General features: G+C 43.3%; 2 protein-coding genes across 2 annotated transcripts in view; both read left to right on the top strand.

The window, feature by feature from the left end:
* RIPOR2 (RHO family interacting cell polarization regulator 2) overlaps positions 1 to 14,157 on the top strand; it is a 180,873-nt gene extending 166,716 nt beyond the window's left edge. The window contains exons 19-22 of the mRNA XM_026660576.2: positions 125 to 327; positions 4,380 to 4,463; positions 6,600 to 6,690; positions 12,542 to 14,157. Coding sequence (XP_026516361.1) covers positions 125 to 327; positions 4,380 to 4,463; positions 6,600 to 6,690; positions 12,542 to 12,642 — 479 coding nt within the window. The 3' untranslated portion in view covers positions 12,643 to 14,157. The remainder of the gene's footprint in view (positions 1 to 124; positions 328 to 4,379; positions 4,464 to 6,599; positions 6,691 to 12,541) is intronic.
* Positions 14,158 to 15,047: 890 nt separating this feature from the next.
* The window catches only part of ARMH2 (armadillo like helical domain containing 2), a 10,667-nt gene continuing 1,265 nt past the window's right edge, over positions 15,048 to 24,449 (top strand). Inside the window, exons 1-2 of the mRNA XM_029913994.1 lie at positions 15,048 to 15,063; positions 16,260 to 16,472. Coding sequence (XP_029769854.1) covers positions 15,048 to 15,063; positions 16,260 to 16,472 — 229 coding nt within the window. The remainder of the gene's footprint in view (positions 15,064 to 16,259; positions 16,473 to 24,449) is intronic.

The following is a 24,449-nucleotide window of genomic DNA, read 5'->3' as shown; positions in this document are numbered from 1 at the left end:
GGAATTTTTCACCTCTCCTTTGTGCCAGTGGATAGCTGTTTTAAGTGGAAAGGAGCAACATAACACATGGGGAGAATAAATGAACAAAAGGAGAATATTGACATCTCTTTCTTTTACATTCTAGCCTCAGTGGTTCAGAAGCTGCAGACATTAAAAGATGAAAAACTGCTACAGAATATAGCTGAGCTAACCTCCAGCAGTCTTCCACCTCAGCAGGAAGTACTGAGGTCCTTGGCTTTACTTCTGACTGAAAATAAAAATGAAATTGGCGAGGCTGTGACATTACTCTTGTCAGCTTCAGCAGAAAACAGGCATTTCAGGGAGAAGGTAGGGGACAGAGGAACCATACCTAACTGAAAAAACAACGTACAACATAGACCTATATAATCATGTTCTGTCTAATGTGTAAAGTAACTTCTCAGAGTCTTGCAGAGTTATTGTAGCTATGTTGGTCCCAGAATATTAGAGAGACAAGGTGGGTGAGGGAATATCTTTTGATTGGATTATTTTATTTGGACCTGAAGAAGAGCTCTGTGTAAGTGCAAAAGCTTGTCTCTGACCAGCAGAATTTGGTCCAATAAAAGATATTACCTCACCCATCTTGTTTCTCCAAGTCTGACATAATATACAAACATGCAGGTATGCCTGTTGATACCTATCACAATAATATCTGGTCACTAATTTAAAACTATTTGGTTTGCATTGTATTCTCCAATCATCTATCCTCTTTCAGCATTAGTGGGTGTGCTGGGTTGTTTATCTGGTGATTATTGAAATGCTGCTGGGCCATTCTTCAAGCACTGCCCTTTTGGAAAGAAATGAGGTCTGATATTTTGCTCCGAAGGTGGTAAGATCTGGGCAGCATCCCAATTTCTAGAGGAAAGGAATTGCTGATGAGCAAACAATCAGCTTCATGGTCCCTAATTAGGTGATAAAAAGAATTTGGATCAAAGACTTTAGTTTAGATAAAACATGATTTGAAATTAAGGCAGTGTAAACAAGTGAACTAAAGAGAAGGGAGAGGTTATGATTGACTTTTGTACCTGCAATACCCTTCCCCATTTCTGCTGCTACCCCAGTGAAAGTTCATTCTTGGGTGCTCTGGTTGTGAGGAGGGGGCAGAACAGGAGGAGGGTGTGATGGGTCCGGAGGGGGTGGGGACGGCAATCCAGATCAGTGAGAGGTTGCGTCACTATTTGCCCTGCAACCCAGGGCACACCTCACAATGCTTTGCTGTTATAGTTCCCAGCCTGGACTGCTCACAACCAGCCTACCAACTTGCAAGTCACAGCCTGAGTGTCTGTGTGTTAAACAGCCCTTGTTCAGTGGCTCTGACCCAACAGCTTGTCTATAGCCCCACTCTGCCTGCTAGCAGCCTTGATTACAAAACCAGCAAAGTGACCCCGACAAGCTCCCTGTCCCACATTTCCCCCAAGTCGTGTATTGTAGAATATCCAGCCCTCTCCTGGACTGTTCAGAGAAATAAGGTCCATTTGTTCCTCTAAAAACATAACCTACCGCTTCACTGGGGTAAATACACCCTTTCATTTAACACTGCACTGAGTTAGTTCATAGTAAAACTAAAACAAATGTATGAATAATAGGTCATAGGTTGAGTGATGCCAAGTAACTGGAATAAAGTTAGAAAGGGTCACAAGCAAATAAAAGTGAAAACATGCGTCTAAACTTAGCAGAGTAAGACACAGGTTTTGTTCAAGATGGTTTCTCTCACCAGTCTTGACTAACTTTTTCTCGGTCAGGACCTTCTTCAAAAGCATAAAGGGCTGGTTTCTGTAGTCTTCCTAGGTAAAAGATCTTTGCCTAAGTAGGCTTCTCACCTATAGTCAGTTCCAGAGACTTCAGCCCCAGCTTGGTTGAAGGACCCATCTTTCTTAGCATGCCAAGAGCTCTGTTCTCTTGTCTTTCTAGTCATGGATGCCAAAGATGGCTTCTGTCCTTGCTTATATCTTCCAAAGTTCTATGACTGTTTCAAGATGCAGGATGAGCTCATGCCATTATTCCCTTCCTATGGGCTTCTCATCCCCCTGTATGTAAATGGGGCTTCCATTGTTTTGATTCCACCATGCTTAATTTATCTAGAAGACCGGTGTAATAGGTTCACTACTCACTGCTGGCATACCTCCTCATGGCTAACCTGGGGATTAGTTTGCCAATGGTTGGATGTTCTTTCCTGCAGTCACTCAGCCTGTTGTCTCAATCTCACACTCCAGAAACCAGGGTAGTAGTCTTCCTTGTGACGCAGCTGCTCCCTCTTTGTGACTTGGCCCTCCGGCCAGGTCACTATAGTCCTCCCCTTCCGGGGTCTGTCAATGTCTCTCTGAATACGCTATTCCAGGTAGTCTTCCATCCTATGTCCAAGGCTGTGCCACTTCCCCAGTGTCTGGTAGGGGAAACTGGGCCCACCATCTACTCCAAGTTCCAGCTCACAGACCCTATGCTCCACAACTATGGTCTATTTTCTCTCAGACCTGGTTGCTCCTTCCCTGGGCTCTGTCCTACTCCCTCCTTCTATCTTCTGGCACCTCTGGGGTTGCCACCTGTCTGAGCTTCCTTTGCTCCCCCTGGCTGCTTTCCTCTTGGGCTTCTTGCCAGATCATGCAACCTCTAACATACTTTTCTCCTGTCAGAGAGTGACTGCAGATTTTCTGCCTATAGCCCCCTCTGGTGTTAGCTTTATAGAAGCCCTGGTTGTTCCTGCCCAGGTGAGCTTCATCCTTAATTAAGCATTATGGAGCCCTGGCTTCCCTCCAGGTGCAGCCTATGCAGTTAATTGGCCCATCTAGGCTACCTTAATCCCTTCAGGTCTGGTGTGGGATGAACACCTCATCACAACAGATAAACAGCTCCCTTCTCTCCTGCCTGGGAGGGAACCTGTTTTTCCCCAGATTGGAAAGCCTAATATCAATGAGTATCAGTAATGCCTTATGTAGTGTTAGTGCGTATAATTCACAATGATATTAATCACCAGCATGTCATAAAAGATCTCTCTGTACACTTTTATAACACAGTACTATTGTATACAATCAGTTGATTCAACTGCTTATCGCTTGAAGTCCCACCCACCCACTGTCTTTAGACTAGTAAACCTTTTACAATGTAGTCTTTGACAAGTAAAACCGACACCAAGCTTCCCTCTCCTGCTGGGTGTCTCCTATCCCACTTGTTAGTGTGAGGTTTGCCTCCACCCGTTATTAACTTGATGGATCTGTTTAGGTGATATGTAAATACATTTTCATTGTCTTTCAAAGTACTTTGGAAGTAACTCATAGGTAGGGAAAACATGTTCCTTTGTCTAGTGCAGACCTGCTTGGTTTAAACACACTTTAGTCATAAGTCTAGCATATACCTTTACCTGTGTACACACAAGAATATTAATCAGTCAGTTATTAGTTTTCAAATGATACCTCACAAAGCATGTTTTGTACTAAGATTATTACAAGAGTGTGGAGGAGGTGAATACAGGGGTGCTTAGTGTCACAGGGGAAATGACAGAATGCAAAAGAAGGGGAGAGAAAAATGCTCACTCCTTTTGGTCATCTTCCTCTGTCTCTCTATTCCTTCTTTCCTCAGTCTCTCTATATTTTATCCTCCCTCATTTTCCAACTGTACAATATCAGTGCTCTGTGCTACCTTGCCCCTCTTCTGCATGAACAAAAAAAAAATGTCCCCTTCTCCTAGCACAGGCCTGCTGCATTTATGTCTGATTCACTGCTAACGGGAAAAGGCAGCATGGTGCTTGTATCAAAACAGCCTGGAATTCACTAGGAGGAGCTGCCTGCTCTTGAGATTTGCGACTAACGCGGATTCTTGTTTGTTTAGCAGTGACTGGAACATTTCTAGAACTGAGCTGTGAACTTGGTTTAACAGGTTCTGATAGCTTTGTGATAGTCATTTGCATTCTCTCTGAGTTCCAATCCAGCCTAGGTCACTAGTGACCCAAAGTCATTACCACCCCTGGGCCTAGGGGGACCACCTTGAAAGGGGAGAGAGCAGTTCAGTCTCCATCGTGACCCACTTACTTCATGGCCTCTCTGAGAAACTTCCATCAAGGGCACCAATTGTTGTTGATTGCTTTAATGTGCACACTCTCTTGCTAAGAACTGGACCAAGACCACTAGCTCTTCCCACATACATCACAAAACTTGGGCTGGATTTCAATCAGTGATATACCCCATTATCATATCCAGAGCCATCCAATTACCCAATACATGATGATTTTTCCTTTTCGTTCCTGTATTCACATTGTTAGGTAATTTGGTTTTCCGTGTTTGGAAATGTAGTGATACATACATTACTTTCACTTTTCTGCTCAACACCGCTACAAAACAACTTAATTGATGTCCTTCTCTGTTTTCCAGGCTCTAATTTACTACTGTGAAGTGCTAACACAGCCTAACCTCCACCTACAGAAAGCAGCTTGTATGGCACTGAAATGCCTTCAGGTAAAATGTGATGCAATCAGTTGTTGAACTTTGTTCTTGCTTTGAACTTCCATGGGAGAACAAAGTAAAGATTCTATTCAATAGAACAGCGGTTCTCAAACTGTGGGTTGGGACCTTATTTTAATAGGGTCCCCAGGGCTGGCTTAGACTTGCTGGAGCCCAAGCCCCACAACCCAGAGCCAAAGCTGAAGCTCAAGGGCTTCAGCCCTGCGTGGCGGGGCTCAGGCTTCGGCTTCAGCCCTGGGTGGCAGGACTCAGGTTACACACCCCCTGCCTGGGGCTGAAGTCCTTGGGCTTCAGATTTGCCTCCCACCCCAAGCACTGGGGCTCAGGCTTTGGCCCCCCCACACCCAGGGCAATGGGGCTCAGGTGGGCTCACTCAGGCTTCGGTCGCCCCCTCCTGAGATTGTGTAGTAATTTTTGTTGTCAGAAGGGGGTCGTGGTGCAATTAAGTTTGAGACCCCCTGCAATAGAGCCTCCTGAGCACAGAGATGCACATACAGCAAGACGCAAACAGCAGCAGCAACATGAGCATTGCTTTATATTTTGTATTTTGTGCCCTGATATTTTACAAATGGCTTGTTGGCCTGAATTGTTTAGAATCTTGGTTTTTAAAGCAATCAGTTTCTGATGATTAATTATGCATCTGTCTCTTTGTGCCTTGATAAAAAGGATCTTATTTATCTTAGGCGATAGAGGGTATGTCCTACATGGGGGGAAAAAAAAATCCCGAGTACGGAGTCTTGGTAGAGGTGAAAAAAACTGTCGTCTTGAGCAAAATTATAATGGACATAGCCAAAAATTGTAAAGGGGGGAGGGGGGCGGGGAGAGAGAGAGATGGAGATATAATAGCTGTTCTCAATCCCTGAACCCTCATATGGTCCCTGAAATTAGGTAGCTGCAGTTAAAAAAAAAAAAAAAAGGTAATATTTCATGAGATATAGACATTACAGAGTGGTGATCCCTCTCGAAACTGCCCTCCGGAGAATATAACTGTACAGTGTAGCCACATATCAGTCCCTGTATCCTTATGTGCATACAGCAATATCCTCTAGCTATTATGGGACAATGCACCTTCTGTAACTATGACCTTCCAGCTCAAACAAGACCCATGCAGTGATTATGCGCAGATACCCATAGGACATAAGGGCATTATACCATTAATACTACTAGAATAACTGGTTCTAAAGGGCTCTTTAATCTAGCAGAGAAAGGTATAAAAGAACTAACGGTGGAAGCTGAAGCCACACAGTTCCAATTAGAAATAAAGATACATATTTTTAACAGTGAGGCTGATTAACCACTGGAGCAAACTACCAAGAGATCAAGATTTGGGGACTTCTGGGAAGATATGCTTTAGCCAAACACAAGTTATTGGGCTAAGTACAGGGGTAGCTGTGTGAAATTTAAAGGCCCATGTTATACGGGAGGTCACCCTAGATGATCTAATAGCCCCTTTAAAAATCTATGAATCTGTGAAGAACCTGCCTACAATGGAAAATGGAAACACTTGAGATTTTACTCTTAGCTGACCTGCACACCCACCCTAACCTTAGTCCTACCCCGTTGGCTGGGTTTTTCTGCTATTCTCCTCCTGCAGAGGAGATGGGAGAGAATGAACCAGGACAGATAGTTATGTTGCTTAATGCGCAAATGGAAAGTGCTCAGATACTACAGTGATGGGTAAAGTATATAAGAACCAGAAGAGAAGAAGAGAATCGCTATTTGGAAAAAGACATCAAATTAAACTTTTAAAAAAAAATTAGAATAAGTCATCTCATACTTTGGAGCCACATAATCTATGTTCCTTTAAACACCTTCTTTCTGGTGTGATGGGACAGCACCCATCTCTGTTCCACTCATGACCACTTTCACAGTTGTAGCACCCATGGCAAGGGCAATCACAACTGTTGCTCTGTCCAAAGGTCTGAGATTTTTGCATCAGAAGTACAGAACAGAGTTACTCCTCGCTCTCTGGGAAAGCAACAAATTGAGCTCAAACACAGAGATGCAAATCACTGTTTGTATGTGTTTGGGGTGGGAGAGAGATGGGGAGAAGGAGGTTTATGTATACCCACACAAGAATACGAATAGATAGTAACTGGTAATGTCAACACCCATTTTTTCACTTTCTAGGCTACTGAAAGTATTAAAATGCTAGTTACGCTCTGCCAATCTGACAATGAAGAAATCAGAAAAGTAGCGGCTGAAACCCTTCTCTCTCTTGGTGAGTTGTGTGTGTTCTATTTATTTTACTGTTGTATGTGTTAAGTATCTACTTAACACAGCCAAGAAGCATACACATTTTAAGACAATAAAAATACAACTGGACCTGTAGACTCAAACAGCTTAAAAAGAAACCAAAAGAAATTGGACCAAAACAGGGGGAGGAGGGGAAAATCATACAAAAAGGAGGAAGAAGAGAAGCTAAAAATGGTTGAGAAGGAACTGACCCTAACAGAAATACCTTGCTGGCAACCTGGACCACAAATATTAAAAATTCCATAAAGGCCTACCCTGTGCAAAGTAAGATGAGAAAAGGGGTAGGTTTTCTAACTTAGTGTTTCTCAACCTTTTTGATACCAGGGACCAGCTTGCTGCCTTTGTAAACTGTGTCAGGGAGATCTCAGGGACTGGCACCAGTCTACAGACCAGTCACTGAGAAACATTGATCTAACTTACACCTTCTGACGTGGCCCTATTGGTGGGGGGGTTTTCCCTACAACTCTGCCCCCTTGTGCCCTCAGCCAGTAAATTACACTGACACATACCATGACAAACCAGCATGTTACTAATCCCTCTATATAGCCCCAAATTTGGCCTTCTTTTCTCAAACCCAAATAAAATTAACCTTGGGACAGAAAGCAAGAGCAACCAAATCAATCTCATTTACCTTGCAGATCAATGTATATAGGGTGGGGAAAAGTACAGAGAAAGAAAAGGGATATTAATAACCAGAGCTCTTGGGAATGCTGGGGTTCTGCAGGCAGGGAATCCAATCCCTGCTGAACTTCTTTTCAGAATCAAAGATACAATTTTCTTAACAATTAAGTCTCTAGCCCTCGCAGCTATGAAGAAACCCTTCCAAACATGAACAGTGTACAGTATACTGATGGTCTTTTTGAGTCTGCAGATAACTGGAAACAATAAATCTGTGAGATGTAAACTGGCCTTTTCATCTCAGTAGGGTGTTAATTGTTAACTGGTCCACTGGTGATCATTTCAGCAGGAACATCCAACCCCAGATTGCCTCCCACATCTCCTCAGGGGCCAAAAGCGTGATCTGTTCTCTGCTCAGCTGGCAAAACTTCCCTTTCCACCAGATAGCTGCTGCAATGCATTGGTACAGTGTCAATTAAAAAAGCCCCAGCAGCACTCTGAAAAGTGAAAATGTGGGGAACAGCTTAAAATGTAATACAAATGTTACCACCACTAGGGCTTCTACACTGACTGGAATATTTCCATATTTCATTAAAAAAAAATTTCTTAATTTAAATGAAGCTGCAACAGAACTTCAGCTCTGCTTCCCCAGGGTCCAGGGACCTTGCCACAGCGTACCCCGGGGCCATAGCTATAACAGTTATACTGGCAACCTTGTCAGGGAGCAGGGAGATTAAGATTTAACTAGTTCCTTGTGGCTCATAGAGGTGATATTCTATGAAATTCACTCTGCATGCACAGACTGTATGAGCAGATACTATTTAGTGTAAGAGGGACAGTGATATACTGGGGTCCTGCGGGCAGTGCTGCTCTGTCCCCCATTATTGCTATGACCGCTCGTGAGCTGGAAGAATGGTCACAGCCCCTTTTTTACATGTTGCAAGGAGTTAAATTCCCCTGACCCACACCAAGCTCACCCTCTGCAGGGCTGTCATGAAGCCTCTTTGATAGTCCACAGATTCCCCTCACTAGCTTTCCTCCTACATAGCCCCACAGCAGGATTCAACTAGAATAGCATAGAGGACTTTGTGACCCTCTGCACTATAATGATTTTCACAATAGTGTCTCTTCTCTTGTAACAGTGCACTCACTTCTCACTAACCAAGCAGCTATTTTCATTACAACTGGTGTACTAGTGTTTAATAAAGGAGAAACACGCTGAGGATCTGATCCAGCATTCTTTATGCACCTGAAACTGATGTTCACAGAAGTTTTGAATATGAAAGAATGCAGGATCAGGCACAGAGGGGCACATCCAGCCTCCACCTTTGTGGATGTGAAGTCTTCTTGGTTGTTAAATCGACTGGGCCAGATTAATTTGGGGGGGGGGGGAAGCAACTGTGTAGATCCCTCCATTCTGCCTCCTCGTGGCAGGCAGATGTTGGGGGTTTAGTCAGTCATTAGGCTGGAGTAATCACTAAAAGCAGCTCTGCAGCTACTCTGTGTCAGTGGGGAAGGGGAGATTCCTTTTGCCCGTACTCTTTCCCATGGAGATACCCAGGACCTAAGCCCACTATTGCAGAGCAACTGAGTATTTGAATGAGGCTAGATGCACCACTTCAGCGAAAGTTACACAAGTTCTTCAAACACTCTTTGCAGTTTATCACACTCACTGACAAGCTGCATGGAAACTTCTTAAAGACACCATAATAGACGCTCAACTTAAATGTATACCTCAAATTAAAAACCATAGTAAGAGAACCAAAAAAGTGCCACTGTGGCTAAACAACCAAGTAAAAGAAGCAGTGAGAGGCAAAAAGGCATCCTTTAAAAAATGGAAGTTAAATCCTAGTGAGGAAAATAGAAAGGAGCATAAACTCTGGCAAGTGAAGTGTAAAAATATAATTAGGAAGGCCAAAAAACAATGTGAAGAACAGCTAGACAAAGACTCAAAAAGTAACAGCAAAAATGTTAAGTACATCAAAAGCAGGAAGCCTGCTAAACAACCAGTGGGGCCACTGGACGATCGAGATGCTAAAGGAGCACAGAAAGGGGATAAGACCACTGGGGAGAAACTAAATGAATTCTTTGCATTGGTCTTCACAGCTGAGGATGCGAGGGAGATTCCCAAACCTTAGCCATTCTTTTTAGGTGACAAATCTGACTAACTGTCCCTGATTGAGGTGCCATTATAATAGGTTTCGGAACAAATTGATAAACTAAATAGTAATAAATCACTAGGATCAAATGGTATTCACCCAAGAGTTCTGAAGGAACTCAAATGTGAAATTGCAGAACTAACAACTGTGGTATGTAACCTATCATTTAAGTCAGCTTCTGTACCAGATAACTGGAGGATAGCTAATGTGACCCCAATTTTAAAAAAGCTCCAGAGGCGATCTCAGCAATTATAGGCCGGTAAGCCTGACTTCAGTACTGGGCAAACTGGTTGAAACTATAGTAAAGAACAGAACTATCAGACACATAGATGAAAACTATTTGTTGGGGAAGAGTTAACATGTTTTTTATAAAGGGAAATCATGCCTAACCAATCTATTAGAATTCTTTGAGGGGGGAGTGTCAACGAGCATGTGGACAAGGGTGATCCAATGGATATAGTGTACTTAGATTTTCGGAAAGCCTTTGACAAAGTCCCTCACCAAAGACTCTCAAGCAAAGTAAGCTGTCATGGGAAGGTCCTCTCATGGATCAGTAACTGGTTAAAATATAGGAAGCAAAGGGTATGAATAAGTGGTCTGTTTTCAGAACAAAAAGAGGTAAATAGTGGTGTCCTCCAGGGGTCTTTATTGGGACCAGTACTGTTCAGCATATTCATAAATGATCTGGGAAAACAAAACTACTCAAAATAGTTAAGTCCAAAGCAGACTGCAAAGAGTTTTACAAAGGAACCTCACAAAACTGGGCAACAAAATGGCAGATGAAATTCAATTTTGATAAATGCAAAGTAATGCACATTGGAAAACATAATCCCAACTATATATATAAAATGGTGGGGTCTAAATTAGCTGTTACCACTGAAGAAAGACATCTTGGAGTCATTGTGGATAATTCTCTGAAAACATCCATTCAGTATGCAGTGCAGTCAAAAAAGCTAACAGACTGTTGGAAACCATTAAGAAAGGGATAGATAATACAGAAAATATCATATTGCCTCTATAAATCCATGGTACGCCACATATTGAATACTGCATGCAGATCTGGTTGCCCCCTTTCAAAAAAGATGTATTGGAACTGGAAAAGCTACAGAAAAAGGCAACAAAAATGATTCATGGTATGGAACAGCTTCCAAATGAGGAGAGATTAATAAGACTGTGACTTTGCAGGTTTGAAAAGAGATGACTAAGGGGGGATATGATGGAGATCTATAAAATCATAACTGGTGTGGAGACAGTAAATAAGGAAATGTTATTTACTCCTCCTAACACAAGAACTAGGGGTCACCAAATGTAATTAATAGGCAGCAGGTTTAAAACAAACAAAAGGAAGTATTTCTTCACACAATGCACAGTCAACCTGTGGAACTCTTTGCCAGAGGATGTTGTGAAGGCCAAGACTGTAACAGGGTTCAAAAAAGAACTAGATAAATTGATGGAGGATAGGTCCACCAAAGGCTATTAGCCAGGATGGGCAGGGATGGTGTCCCTAGCCTTTGCTTGCCAGAAGCTGGGAATGGATCACTTGATGATTACCTGTTCTGTTTATTCCCTCTGGGACACCTGACATTGGCCACTGTCGGAAGACAGGATACTGGGCTAGATCAGGGATTGGCAACCTTTGGCACGCGGCCCGTCAGGGAAATCCACTGGCAGGCTGGTTTGTTTACCTGCAGCCTCTGCAGGTTCAGCCGATCGCAGCTCCCACTGGCCGCGGTTCGCCGTTCCATGCCAATGGGGACTGCGGGAAGCGGCAGCCAGCACATCCCTCGGCCCACGCCACTTCCCGCAGCCCCCATTGGCCTGGAACGGCGAACCGCGGCCAGTGGGAGCTGCGATAGGCCGAACCTGTGGAGGCTGCAGTTAAAGAAACCGCCCTGGCCCGCCAGCGGATTTCCCTGACCGGCCAGGTGCCAAAGGTTGCCGATCCCTGGGCTAGATGGACCTTTGGTCTCACCCAGTATGGGCGTTCTTATTGGCTCACCAAGAATTCATTCTGTTATTGGATATGGTATTGCTTGAGACACAAAAAAAATCCTTAACCCAAGGTTGGTTGTGTAAAAGATCACATTGCCACTCTGACCTGCCTTATGGCACATGGAGACCTCATTCACTTCTCTGAAAGCACATGCAAAATATTAGTTAGAGTGGACATAATGTGATGAAGTTCAAACAGAAAACAATAATGAAAAAGGAAAGCTGATAAGACACACCAAAAGCACTGCTTACTCTTTTCTATTTGTGACGTAGGTAAACTTAGCTTGGAAAGACACAGACCATTTAGCAGCACACCAGTGCAAACAGCATCACATGATCACAAGGCTCACCTGTTTCATCTTTGCTCCAAACAAATCTTCTCCACTTAGCCCAAACATTTTGTAATGCTATTCAGACCATCTGCAAATCCATACTCCTTAATTACAGAGCCGTAGCTCTCATTAAAGATGAAAGTATATCCTGTTTTAATTGACTCAAATCCTTCCTTTGCCTATTTATTTTGATTATTTAAGTGCCCACAATTTTACACAATTTCATATAAAACTGAAACCTTACTACACCATCAGTGAATTTAGTAGATTGCCTGTACAAATAAAATTTAAAAATTACACTCTGACCACCATGCTATTACATATTAACCCATCTCCTCTGAAAATGTGGTGTGAAACTGATAGCAAGAATTTTTATATATCATGCAAAAACATTTGGTAGAAGATAGCTTTTTGAGAAGACAGACAGTGGAAAAGAATAGGCAATGGTGTTCCAATATATTTATGCAAGTAAACAGTATGTGGATTATCTACTACCACAGAGATGCAGAGTAAAAGTTTTTAAGGAATAGTTTGAACATTCACAGCACGCTCAATTTTTGTGGCTAATTTCTTAATTTGCACTGAACATATGAAAATTCCTGTAGAAAAAGTCATCAGCAAAGCAATTCTTTCCACAGAAAGGAGTGCAGGGTGTGGGATTTTGTGTACACAAATGATGCAACGTTTTATTTATACTTTACTCTTTTGTGTTCAGGTGAAGATGGGCGACTGGCATATGAACAGCTGGATAAATTTCCTCGGGAATTTGTTAAAGTTGGAGGCCGTCGGGGGACTGAAGTTGCCACAGCTTTTTAGACTCAAGATAATCTGCCTAACAGTTAACAGTCATTATCACTGTTCACATTAACTGGAACGGTGCTGTAATTTAACTGCTTTAAAAACAAACAACCTTTTGAAGAATGCTAAAGAATGTCCTGAAAGTTAGCAACTTATAGACTTTTTAAGGGGAAAAAAAAAGTGTAAATTCCAGTTATTGAGTTCCTATTGGCTTTTCTTCCTAGCTTATGATGGAACAGTTGTATGTTGAAGACAATGCTTCAAGTGCTTCAGAGTAAATGATGTAGTTGCAGTAAATCATTCTCAGCAAACTTCTATAAGATTTTAGAATTCAGCATCTTAATACTTTTACACAATTTTGCACTTGTTTTATTGAAGTTGTTGTTGTGTACGCTTGAAATGTGATGCTGCATCTAAAAAGGAAAAGTAGGGAACAAACCAAGTGGAGCTACAAAGCAGCTTTCTCTCCACATTGTGCTAAGTGTTGGATACCTTGCAGGGTTCCTAGCAGCATTATAGCAGCATGGACTGAAACTCAGCTACCCAGATCTATTTTACCGATGAAATATAGATCAAGTTTCTTCAAATCAAGTTTTGCCTCCAGAAACAACAGGCTGTAAACCCCAGGAGATGTTATTTCACTGACTCATTTTAAATGCCTCTGCGCTGGTCTTTTATTTCCTCCCTCTCACCCTCCAGTAATGAACCATGATTAATCCAGGGATTTGCTTGTGCTATCAAGCAATTACGTAGGTTTTATAGAAATAAATGGAAGGTTACATGTGCTCATTGTTCAAAAAGAAAAAGTGAATATAATACAATTGCATGAATCCCTGAAGCCATTTTTGTTTCCTAGGTTACAGGAAGGAGTGGGCTACATGCACTCTGGCTAGTGCATAGCAGCTTGCTATAGAGTAATTTCAGTATAAAGAATTAAAGCAAACTAAAGAGGACCTTGGAGCTGTTAAAGACAGGGTGCAAATAAAAGCGTTTCCTCCCCCTCCAACTCCAAGTATGAAAGACTGAGTGATTCAAACTATTGATTATAGCCCTTAAGTTACACTCACCTCTTCTGTTAACTTAACAGAAGAGCATTGTTGTACTATAGTACATCTGACATGAAATACTATTTAGATGTTAATTAAAACATCCAGCTTCTGATAGACTACACAGAAAATGATCACTAATAGTTCACTTCAAAAAGAAGCCTTGTGCGCCAAATACATTGGCAGACAGTTTTTCTGACTGTGAATGTTACCAACAATGTACATACAGCTGTATATTTATAAATATATATATACATATATATATATATTCTTCCTTTAATTAAAGATACATTTGTACAGTCTAAAATATTTACTTGTTTACTGAAGGAAATAGGCTCTTTTTACAGAAGGTTAAATAACCATGTCATGGTTTTTATATCGCAGCTACTGCATGAGCTGATTCTCCCATCATGTTCTTTTGTTCTGACATCTGCTTATTTTTTGCCTTCTAGCTTTGTGGCATTTGTACTCATATTTCCTATCACATTTAAGTTATAATAAAGAATATTTTTAATCACTAAATACATTGGTCCAAACTATAAAATGTGTGTGCTCAACCTTCTCCACTGTGAGGACTAAATAACCTTAATACACATTTCTCAGGTTTTTGTCTACACTGGAAATTGGCCCCCAGCACCAGCCATCAGTGGCCACTAATCACTGTAGCTGTCCCAGGGCACAGCCCATCCGTTGTGGACAAGGAAAGCCTCAGTTCTCAATGGTGCAACTCCCTTCAGGCTGACACTGGGGCAAATCCCCAAAATAGTTAATTAAGGTCTTAGTTTGCTACTTGTGGCAGCTCTCTTTGTGCAGTAGGATGTCTCCCAGGAAACAATCTGCAAGTAGAGATTCACTGTTGTACTGATATACTATCATGAAGGTATTTCATAAGAACATCTGGGGAAGGGGTTACTAGTTCTGTTTTGACAGGTCTTGTCTCCACTACAAAATTAAGACACAACTTTGAAAAGTCTAGTTAAATAACAATGCTATCCACTACTTTGCAATTAGCGTAGCCAAGGGGAAGTCCTGTTCAGCATCATGTCAGCTAATCATGGTTAAACCTTGGTGCAACACTACCTAAGTGCTCTGGTTTTCACTACATCCAGGAGTTCTTGGAAACATGTGAATGCGGCTGGGCCCCTGTATGCTGTTAATTTAGGGTTTTACACGGTACTGCAGCTTCTCATGGAATTCAGTGGCAAAAATTGCAATGCTAGCTTGTTTTTTTTCCTCTTTTGCCTTTTCCTGGGTGACTAGATTTGTAGCCCTAAATTTCTGCTGGCCAGGAGATGCTATAGTGACAGATTGTTTTAGTTATTAAAACCAAAAACACATACAAAAAAGGCAGAAAAAACAAAGGGAAGAAAAATCAGCATGGAAAGGTGGAGGGGTATGATTAGCTGAAGTCAAAGAAATATGGAGCCAATGATCTAATGCAGGGGTCAGCAACCTTTCAGAAGTGGTGTGCCGAGTCTTCATTTATTCACTCTGATTTAAGGTTTCGCGTGCCAGTAATACATTTTAACGTTTTTAGAAGGTCTCTTTCTATAAGTCTATAATATATAACTAAACTATTGTTGTATGTAAAGTAAATAAGGTTTTTAAAATGTTTAAGAAGCTTCATTTAAAATTATATTAAAATGCAGAGCCCCCCGGACCGGTGGCCAGGACCCGGGCAGTGTGAGTGCCACTGAAAATCAGCTCACGTGCCGCCTTTGGCATGCGTGCCATAGGTTGCCTACCCCTGCTCTAATGCTAGTCTCCAGTACCCACCATCTACACAAGGCATTTCAAGCCAGATTTATTTAAGATGTAGAGCTTTTTCACAACACTAGACCCAGGGTGGGGGGTAATCATTATGTGATTGGTATTATCTGAATTTCAGCAAAGCAAAACGAGAAATTATTTTAATCGTGTTTTAAATAAAAACATTATTTTGGAAATATAATAGGCTCGTGTCTGGTTTCTGTTGTTCCTTCCCTCCCTACTCTAAAATAAGCGTACAGCCCCTGGTTATAGCATGCTGCACACGTTGTTTTAAACCAGTGGTTCTCAAACTATTATACTGGTGACCCCTTTCACATAGCAAGCCTCTGAGTGCGACCCCCCCCTTATAAATTAAAAACACTTGTTTATATATTTAACACCATTATAAATGCTGGAGGCAAAGTGGGGTTTGGGGTGGAGGCTGACAGCTCGCACCCCCCCATGTAATAACCTCACGACCCTCTGAGGGGTCCCGACTCCCAGTTTGAGAACCCCTGTTTTAAACCAACTGAACACATTTACATTCAGACATCTGAAGATGATAATGTGTTACAATGAAATGGGGGCATTAGGGCATAGAACATTCATTTGCTAAAATAAATCCTCTGATGTCATCAGATTCTGTGTTACAACAAAGAGCTGCTTCCATTTTTCATTCTGTTTATTAACTTTATTCTAAAGTGTTGCTTAGTTACTAACCTGAATTATTTTCTTCAAAATCAGAATACTGTTGCTTTCCAGCTGTTTCCTATTTAATTTCAGAGCACACAGATTTCTACACACATTGAAGAAAGTCATTAAGGACAACTTCTTGAGGAGTCACTGAAAGTATGTTTAAGAAGCTCCAAGCTTGTTATGAAACTTACATCAAAACCTTTTTCTCTTCTGTGAAGGAAGAGCCCTACAATCCAACTGGCAGCATTTTTCATAAGCAAAAAATTGTTAGATATGGCACCAATGTGAGGAACACACAACTACCCCTGGAACAGAGAGCCGAAGCGGCAAAAAATATTGGACTGCTAGCGTACACAGGTAACAAGGCAAACTGGCTTGTTGAAATATTTCTTCTGCTTTCTTGTTTGCTATTTCAGTATAATTTAAATCTGCAGTTTCATATATGTGCTAAAATAAGGCTAGTGCTTTTCATGTAGCTTGTTGAAAAACTAGGCAAATATCTAGATGAATTGACATGCCCCCTGGAAGATCTCTGCATACCCCAGGGGTACGCATACCCCTGGTTGAGAACCACTGCACTACAGTTTAAAACTGTATGAACTGTAAGGATAAATAGTAATAATATAGTGAGCTTATTTAAGAAAAGAAGGGGTTCTCTGAGCCTGCCAGACAGCAAGCCTACTATAATTGTCAGAAATATTCATAATCAGTTGCCATCAATGTTCAAAAATGTGATACGTTAATTAAAGTCATAGTACCACTGTGGGTAGAGGAGACCTTCCTCCTTCTAAATGTTAGAAAAAGTACAGAGAAAAGTTACTGGTATGTTGTGATCCAAGTACACACTGCTGGCAGATATTCTATTACTTTGGGGAGTGTAAAGTCAGCCAAAAATTCAAAAAGAAAGTGGTTCAGTAGATGTGAAAGTCAGGTTTTTGGCCATCTAGAATCTGGAATAGGAAGGCCAGTCATGGAATGAGAGATCTAATGAACATGATGTCCCTATCACACAATTTTTTCCACAGAAAATTTACGTGTAACTCACTCATCATGTGTTCTGCAATCTGGCCAAATTTTCTAGAGAATAGCTCAGCCAAGTTCAGAAGCCAGACTGGCAGCAGTCAGTGGATTTATGCAACAACAGTGCCCAAGAACCCACGTAAATCACCATCACTTGTAACATCTGCCTTTTAAAATGCTCACTTAAATGAATATTTTTGCCACTAAAAAAGGCCTATCAGCCCAAAACTAATGCAGAGATTCTTTTACTCTGTTCTAGCCCACAAAAGCTTATGCCCAAATAAATTCGTTAGTCTTTAAGGTGCCACAAGTACTCCTCGTTGTTTTTGCTGATACAGACTAACACAGCTACCACTCTGATACCTGTCATTTGCAAGAAAGACAACCAGTGGTTCTTGTTCTGAAGTTATTTCCAGTCTATTCCATCTGCTGCCACTGACAGTTTCATTGCATTAAATGGCAAATCCTGACCCCACTGCACAGCCCAATCAACCAGACTGGGCACTGGAGAGACCTGATGAGTTTGTGGGGGAAGATGTTCTCTGAAGCTGAGCTGCAGCTCTTTGATGGGAATGACTGGTGGACCGGTAACATTACTGAGCCTGCTCTCAACTCTTCCCTCAACCTGCCTGTGTTGCTGGATTACATGGCTAATCCATGTAGCTGTGCACAACTGGTTTGAGATCCCCGAATTCTGTCCCACTACTGCCGCTCTTCAATGATACCACATTGGTTTTGCAGCATGCAGTGAATTCTGCATTGACCGAGGGGGAATGGTGGGGAAGGGGAAGGAGGAGAGAGAAGAGGGGGCAGTGACAGATTTACCCTTATATAACTAGATTGCATTTTAGTAGTCAGTGATGCCACAAGGTGCCTTCTAAGCATTTATTCCTTGGACAAAGACCCCAAATGTTTTTTTAGGACATCCAATCCTTTTTTTGAATTGCAATGTGCTATTGTTCTGATAAAAAGGAAAAATAATGTGTGATAAATATGCCCTCTAGCAGGAAATAAAGATGATAAATATCAGAATCAGATTAAACAACAACAGACTGTAAGCAGCTCAAAGGCTCAGCAGATTTTCAAATTGCTAGCCCCCAATTTCAAATGCAGTTCTGAAAAAACACAAACTACTCCTGGGGGAATTCTGCGCCACTGTGCATGTGCAGAATTCATGTCCCCTGCAGATTTCTTTGCTTCCCCACAGAAAAAAATGACTTTCTGACAGGGAAGCAAAGGGAAGTTGCAAGAGCAGTCACACACCACTCCCTAGCAGTGCAGGTACATTGTTTCAGGCAGCCAGAAGAGAGGTAAATCACCCTGGGGCTGAGGACATCCCAGCCAGTGGCACCTACCTTGAGCCGGGATCAGCTGCTAGTCCCGGCTGGGCTGGAGGCAGGAGAGGACAGGACTTCCTCTGCCCCTGTAAGGAGTGGCTGGGGCTGTGTCAGACCTATCCCCAGCAACCTCCCCCAGCTACAGGAAGCTCAGCATCCACCCCTGCTTCCTGCCCCCATCGCTCCTCAGCTGTGGGGGGGAGGGATCATTGTACGGGGAGCTGCTCCCCCATCCACCTAACCCCTGTGCATCCAGACCTCTCATACCCAGACACCCCTGCCAACCCTCACCCCATACATCCAGAACCCCCCTAGCACCGCATACCTGAACCCCACCCCACTGAACCTCAACCCCTGCACCCAGACCACTCCCCCCACTGAGTTCCCTGCACTCAAACCTCCAGTAATGAGCCCCCTTCCCATATCACCTTGAGTCACCACATCCAGACCTCCACGACACTGACCCCAATGAGCCTCTGTGCATCCAGATCCCCCCCACTGAGCTGCCTGCACCTAGATTGTCCCACACAGAAGCCTCTCATCCCCACACCTTTATCCCTCCACACTGAGCCCCTCTACACTTGGATCTTGCCTGGTTGAGCCTGCCTGCCCCACACCTGGTGTGCCTGGCACAGAGCCCCAGGGTGTGGGCAAGTCCAGGCCTTATGCTGTGTCAGGTGCAGCTTCACCATTGAGTGTGTCCCGGGGGTGGGGGTGCTGCAGGGTTATCTCCCACCTTCGTCCAGCCAGTAGCCTGTGCTCCACACTGCCATGCTGGAGCCTCTTTATTTATTCATTGACAAATAAAACTTGCAGAATTTTAAAATACTGTGTGCAGAATTTTTAATTTTTTGGTGCAGAATGTCCTCAGAACATGCAGAAATACCACTTAAGAACAGTAAATAATGCACTGTGTATCCTCTTTGCTGATGAATATATTTATAAATGTGCAATCTAGAAAATAAATACATTAGACCAACATGCCTCGGGTAGGCAACTAAGTGCCAAATACCAAGGGATTTCAGTAGCCCTTCCAAGAAGCCATTATAGTATAATAAAAGCCCTTCATTTTCAGTTTTTACCGATTTTTAAGGAAAGTTTCCCAGGTTTTACAAAAGCTATTATTTGTTTTTTTACCAATTTTTGCTCAAGTTTTGGATCACTTACGTACATGAAAATACTGATTATGTTAAGAAAATCCAATACATTAAATAGATGTTAATAATAAATTAATCTAAGTGAAAATGTGAAGCTGTCTGCTAAGTAAGGCAATATAATGGAAGATACACACATATAGATGCATACATGTGCATATGTACGTAGTTACTAGTTCATGAAATAAAACAGCATTAAGCTGCTTTTACTCTCAATATCCTTACTTTTCACTAATTGTTGCTGTTTTTCTGTCCTCCCATCCCCCCAACATTAGCCTCAACGTTTACCCAGAAAACTGAGATAAATTTTTTTGCACCATTTTTCACCTCTCTTTTCATTTTTTATAACAAAAACCAATACATTCCTGGGAAGTGTTAAAATGAAAACCAAACAGAAGGGAGTGAGTATGTATAATGCATACGCCTTCAGATGTTATGCCTTGGGTAGAATGGGTTTTTAAATTTTAACTTTCATTGTTACTTGGCCTTATTTGCCAGTAAATAAGCTCCTCTTCCCCTATACTACTTTTAAGTACCCTTATTTCCTACTATAAAAAAATCAGGGTCCAGCTGTTTCTATGCTGAATCTCTGCACAAACAATCCCTGCTGAAATCTCTGAGATCTGAGGGGAATCTAACTCCCAATCTGGCAAACCTGTAGGGTTTGGAGCACCCCAGAGCCCAAGCTCATCAGAGCACAGTTCAAGTAAGACACGCTAGGACCACAGCATAGAAGCAGACAAGCCACCTATTCCTTTAAGGCAATGAGAGGAGTTATTGCAATGAGCAATGTGAGAAGGAAAGTCAGCCAGCTGCCCAATGAAGAGGCACAATGGTGTGCCTAGCTTTTTGAAAAGCAGGCCCAATATATTCAGATTCTATCACTGGTAATTTTATCCTGCCAAACTAAATTCCCACTGCAGTTTAATTGGATTTCAAGTTCTTCTCTTCATCTGCTAAGTAGTGTTGCTTTTGTAACACAGCTGCATTCCATAAATGTGTTCCCTATTTATTTACCACACAAACCATAAACAGCCTACAGTATGTATAGGAAGTAGTTTACATATATACTAGATGTAGTTTGTGTGTATACACACACAGGATGTGTCAAGTGACTATCACTGATTATATATATTGCTAATTCTTACATAGGATACTTTTAATTTGTGTATTAATTTGAAAAGTATGTGAGGATTCTTGGGAGAATATATTGTAATAAATCCAACTCTGCACTTTTAGAGCATATTTCGAGTGCTTTGTAAACATTTTTAATTAATCACAACACCCCTGTGGGCATATGCAAATATTGGCCCCATGTTTCAGATACTGAAATTGGTGCATTGAAAGGTTAAAGCCCAGATCCTCAAAGGAATTTAAGTGCCTAACTGCCATTGAAATCAATAAGAGTTAGGTACCTAAGATTTTGAGGATCTGGGTCCAAGTGGCCTGACCAAGGTCACAAAGCATGTGGCAGAGAGAGGAAGAGAACCTGTATGTTTCATCTCCCAGTTCTACAATTTAGGGCACATCTACACTTGCAAAGTTACAGCACCGGCAGTTTTAGCACCGCTCAGAGAGCACTGAAGGAAAACCACTGTTGTGTGTTCACACTGACAGCTGCCTGCGCAATAGCGTGTTCACACTTGCAGCACTTGCGGTGCTATTCGGAGCGGTGCACCCTGGGCACCTATCCCACAGAGCACCTCTTTCTCTTTTGCCACTAAGACTTGTGGGAAGGCGGAAGGGGTCATAGGGCATCCTGTTCCCTGTCCCAATGCCCCGTAATGCATTGCTTCGCATCCCAGCAATCCCTGTGCTTCTATCCTCATTTGGCATCATCTTTCAACAGTTTGTGAACGGCACGCCCTCTCCTGCCTCTTTCTGGCTGCAGGAATGGATCCCAAACTGTTGACCAGAATGCTGCTCGCACTGACCAACACATCACGAGTGTCAGTGGAGTTATTCCTTAAACTACAAAGGCAAAAGGAGTGTGACATTGATCTCGCCACACATACTAGCTATGACACGAGAACGCTTGTGTCATTCATGGAGGTGCTGACCACAGTGGAACACTACTTTTGGTCTCGGGGAAACAAGCACTGAGTGGTGGGATCACATCGTGATGCATGTCTGGGATGACAAGCAGTGGCTGCAGAACTTTCAGATGAGGAAAGCCACATTCATGGGACTGTGTGATGAACTCACCCTAGCCCTGCGATGCAAGGACATGAGAATGAGAGCTGCCCTGTCGCTGGAGAAGCACGTAGCGATTGCACTGTGGAAGCTGGCTACTCCAGACTGCTACCAATCGGTCGCTAACCAGTTCGGAGTGGGAAAGTCGACTGTTGCAGTCGTGTTGATGGAAGTGTGCAGGGCCATTAATCGCATCCCGCTCCAAAAGACCGTGACTGTGGGCAACATACGTGAAATTGTGGATGGCTTTGCACAAATGGGCTTTCTTAACTGCGGAGGGGCAATACATGGCACGCACATTCCAAATCTGGAACTAGACCACCTACCCACCGAGTACATTAATCGCAAGGGGTATTTCTCAATGGTTCTCCAGGCGCTTGTGGATCACCATGGGCGTTTCACAGACATTAACGCAGGCTGGCCCGGAAAGGTGCATGACGCACACATCTTTCAGAACACTGGCCTGTTCAGGAAGCTGCAAGCAGGGACTTTCTTCCCAGACCAGATGATCACTGTAGGGGAAGTCGAAATGCCCATTGTGATCCTGGGAGACCCCGCTTACCCCTTAATGCCGTGGTTCATGAAGCCATACACGGGGCAATTTGACAGCACCAAGAAGCAGTTCAACAACAAGCTGAGCAAGCGCAGAATGACTTGAGTGTGCATTTGGCCATTTAAAAGCCCGCTGGCGATGCCTGTAGGGGAAGCTGGACATGGCCGATGACACTATTCCTATGCTTATAGCCGCGTGCTGTATGCTCCATAATATTTGTGAAGGGAAGGGTAAAAGCTTCTCTCAGCACCGGACCACAGCGGCTCAGCACCTGGAGACTGAGTTTGAACAGCCAGAGACTAGGGCTATTAGAGGGGCACAGTGCAGGGCTATAAGGATCAAGGATGCTTTGAGGCAGCAATTTGAAGCTGAAAGCCACTAATATTTGTTGCTGTGCTCAGGACTGCAGTGCTTGTAAGGAGGTGATTGGTGCCCATGATGCAAGAAGGGGACTTAACATAATTGCATGTTGCTTTGCAGTCTCTTTTTGCTTTCACTTAATAGAATAAAGATTGCTTTCAAACAAACACAATTCTTTTATTCAAAGACAATAACCAGAGGAGAGAATCAAATGAAAAAAAATCATCAGCAGGGAGGGGGATGGGGGAAGAGAAGGTCTCAAGAGGCGGAGAGGTCCAGGAATGACTATAGATTTGTGTATGTCCAGGGATCATACCCACCCTTCTCCTTTGGAGTACAATGCCATGGGTGCTGTACTTCAACAGGGCTAAACTACAGAGGGACAGGTGTTGAGTGCAGTGAGTCCACAGGGCTGGACTGTGACCAGGTAGGAGTGGAATGCAGCAGGTACAAACTGGAGCCAGGGGGTTGATAAGAGTGTGTTGGCAGGGTGTGTGTGTGTGGGGGGGGGCTACGCATGGGAAAGAGTTTTGCGACAGCAGCTGCTGGGGAAGGCGGGCACGGAGGTGCTCGGTTTGAAGAGCTAGTACTGCCTGCAGCATGTCCGCTTGGCGCTCCATAACTGATAAGAGCCGCTCCGTGGCTTCTTTCTGGTGTAGTGCGTTCTCCTTTCGGTCCCTCTTCTCGCTGTCCCGCCACTCCTTCAATTCCTTTTTCTCGGCGGCGGAGTGCATCATAACCTCACGCATAAAGTCCTCCTTAGTTCTTCTTGGATGCTTCCTAATTCTTTGCAACCATTCTGCCGCCCATAACAAAGAGGGAGGCTGTGCTCCCAAGCTCATCTCTGAGAAGTTTAAATGCAACATTTTACAGAAGCAGTATTGTTTGCAACACAGACAACACTGTTTCAGTGCTTTAAAACACAGCCAGTACTCACATACCTGTCACTAACTGGCTGACCCCAGGCAAGCACACAAAAGCCACAAGACCCCCAAAATGGTGAGTAGCCGCAGGGGCATGGTAAATCGCTGTTCTCGGACCCTGCTGTATGTTGGGCAGGTGGCTCTTGGGGAGAGCCAGCACTGTAGGGTGGGCCTGATAATCATTCCTGTCCCCACACTTTCCACAGGAGGTGATCATTATGGAAGAGATCTTGCTGCTGAGGGTGAGCAGGGAATCAAGGGAGGATCTTCTCCAAGCCTGCAGCTTCCGCCCTGGCCCCTTTGCAGCTAACCTGCGTGCAGCAATGGTCCCCCCCCCAACCCCGTGAGGGCACAATGGCGTGGGAAAGTTACCATTAATGGGGCAAGAAACAAAGAAGCTCTGCCGAGGAACCTGCAGCAGCAGATTGCCCAATATCTCCATGAGAGTTTCCTGGAGATCTCTGAGGGAGATTCCCATGAAGTGAGGGAGTGTATCAACAGCCTGTTCTGCCGTTCAAACTAGGCATGAGGTGGGAGACAAGCCTGCTTTCTGCAACCCTCCTGCCCCCAACTCCTCGTTTCAGCAATTCCCAAAGTCAGATCCACTTACCAGGGGCCTCCTCTCCTGCTTGCACTTTGCCAAGATCCGACTACTGTGACTGGCTAGGCTCCTCCAGGGTAGAAAAGAGCTCTGACTGCATGCATTTCTGGCCCCCAGGCCTCCATAGGTGAAGGGCGGACGAGGAGCAGGCCCCAGGCCTCCACGGGGTGGGAGCAGGTCCCAAGCCTCTGGG

The sequence above is a fragment of the Terrapene carolina genome, unplaced genomic scaffold (assembly GCF_002925995.2).
Source record: "Terrapene carolina triunguis isolate 2854851 unplaced genomic scaffold, T_m_triunguis-2.0 Scaffold58, whole genome shotgun sequence".
Taxonomy (NCBI): Eukaryota; Metazoa; Chordata; order Testudines; family Emydidae; genus Terrapene; species Terrapene triunguis.
The sequence above is the reverse complement of the archived record's forward strand: the minus strand, read 5'-3'. Positions and strand labels throughout refer to the sequence as shown.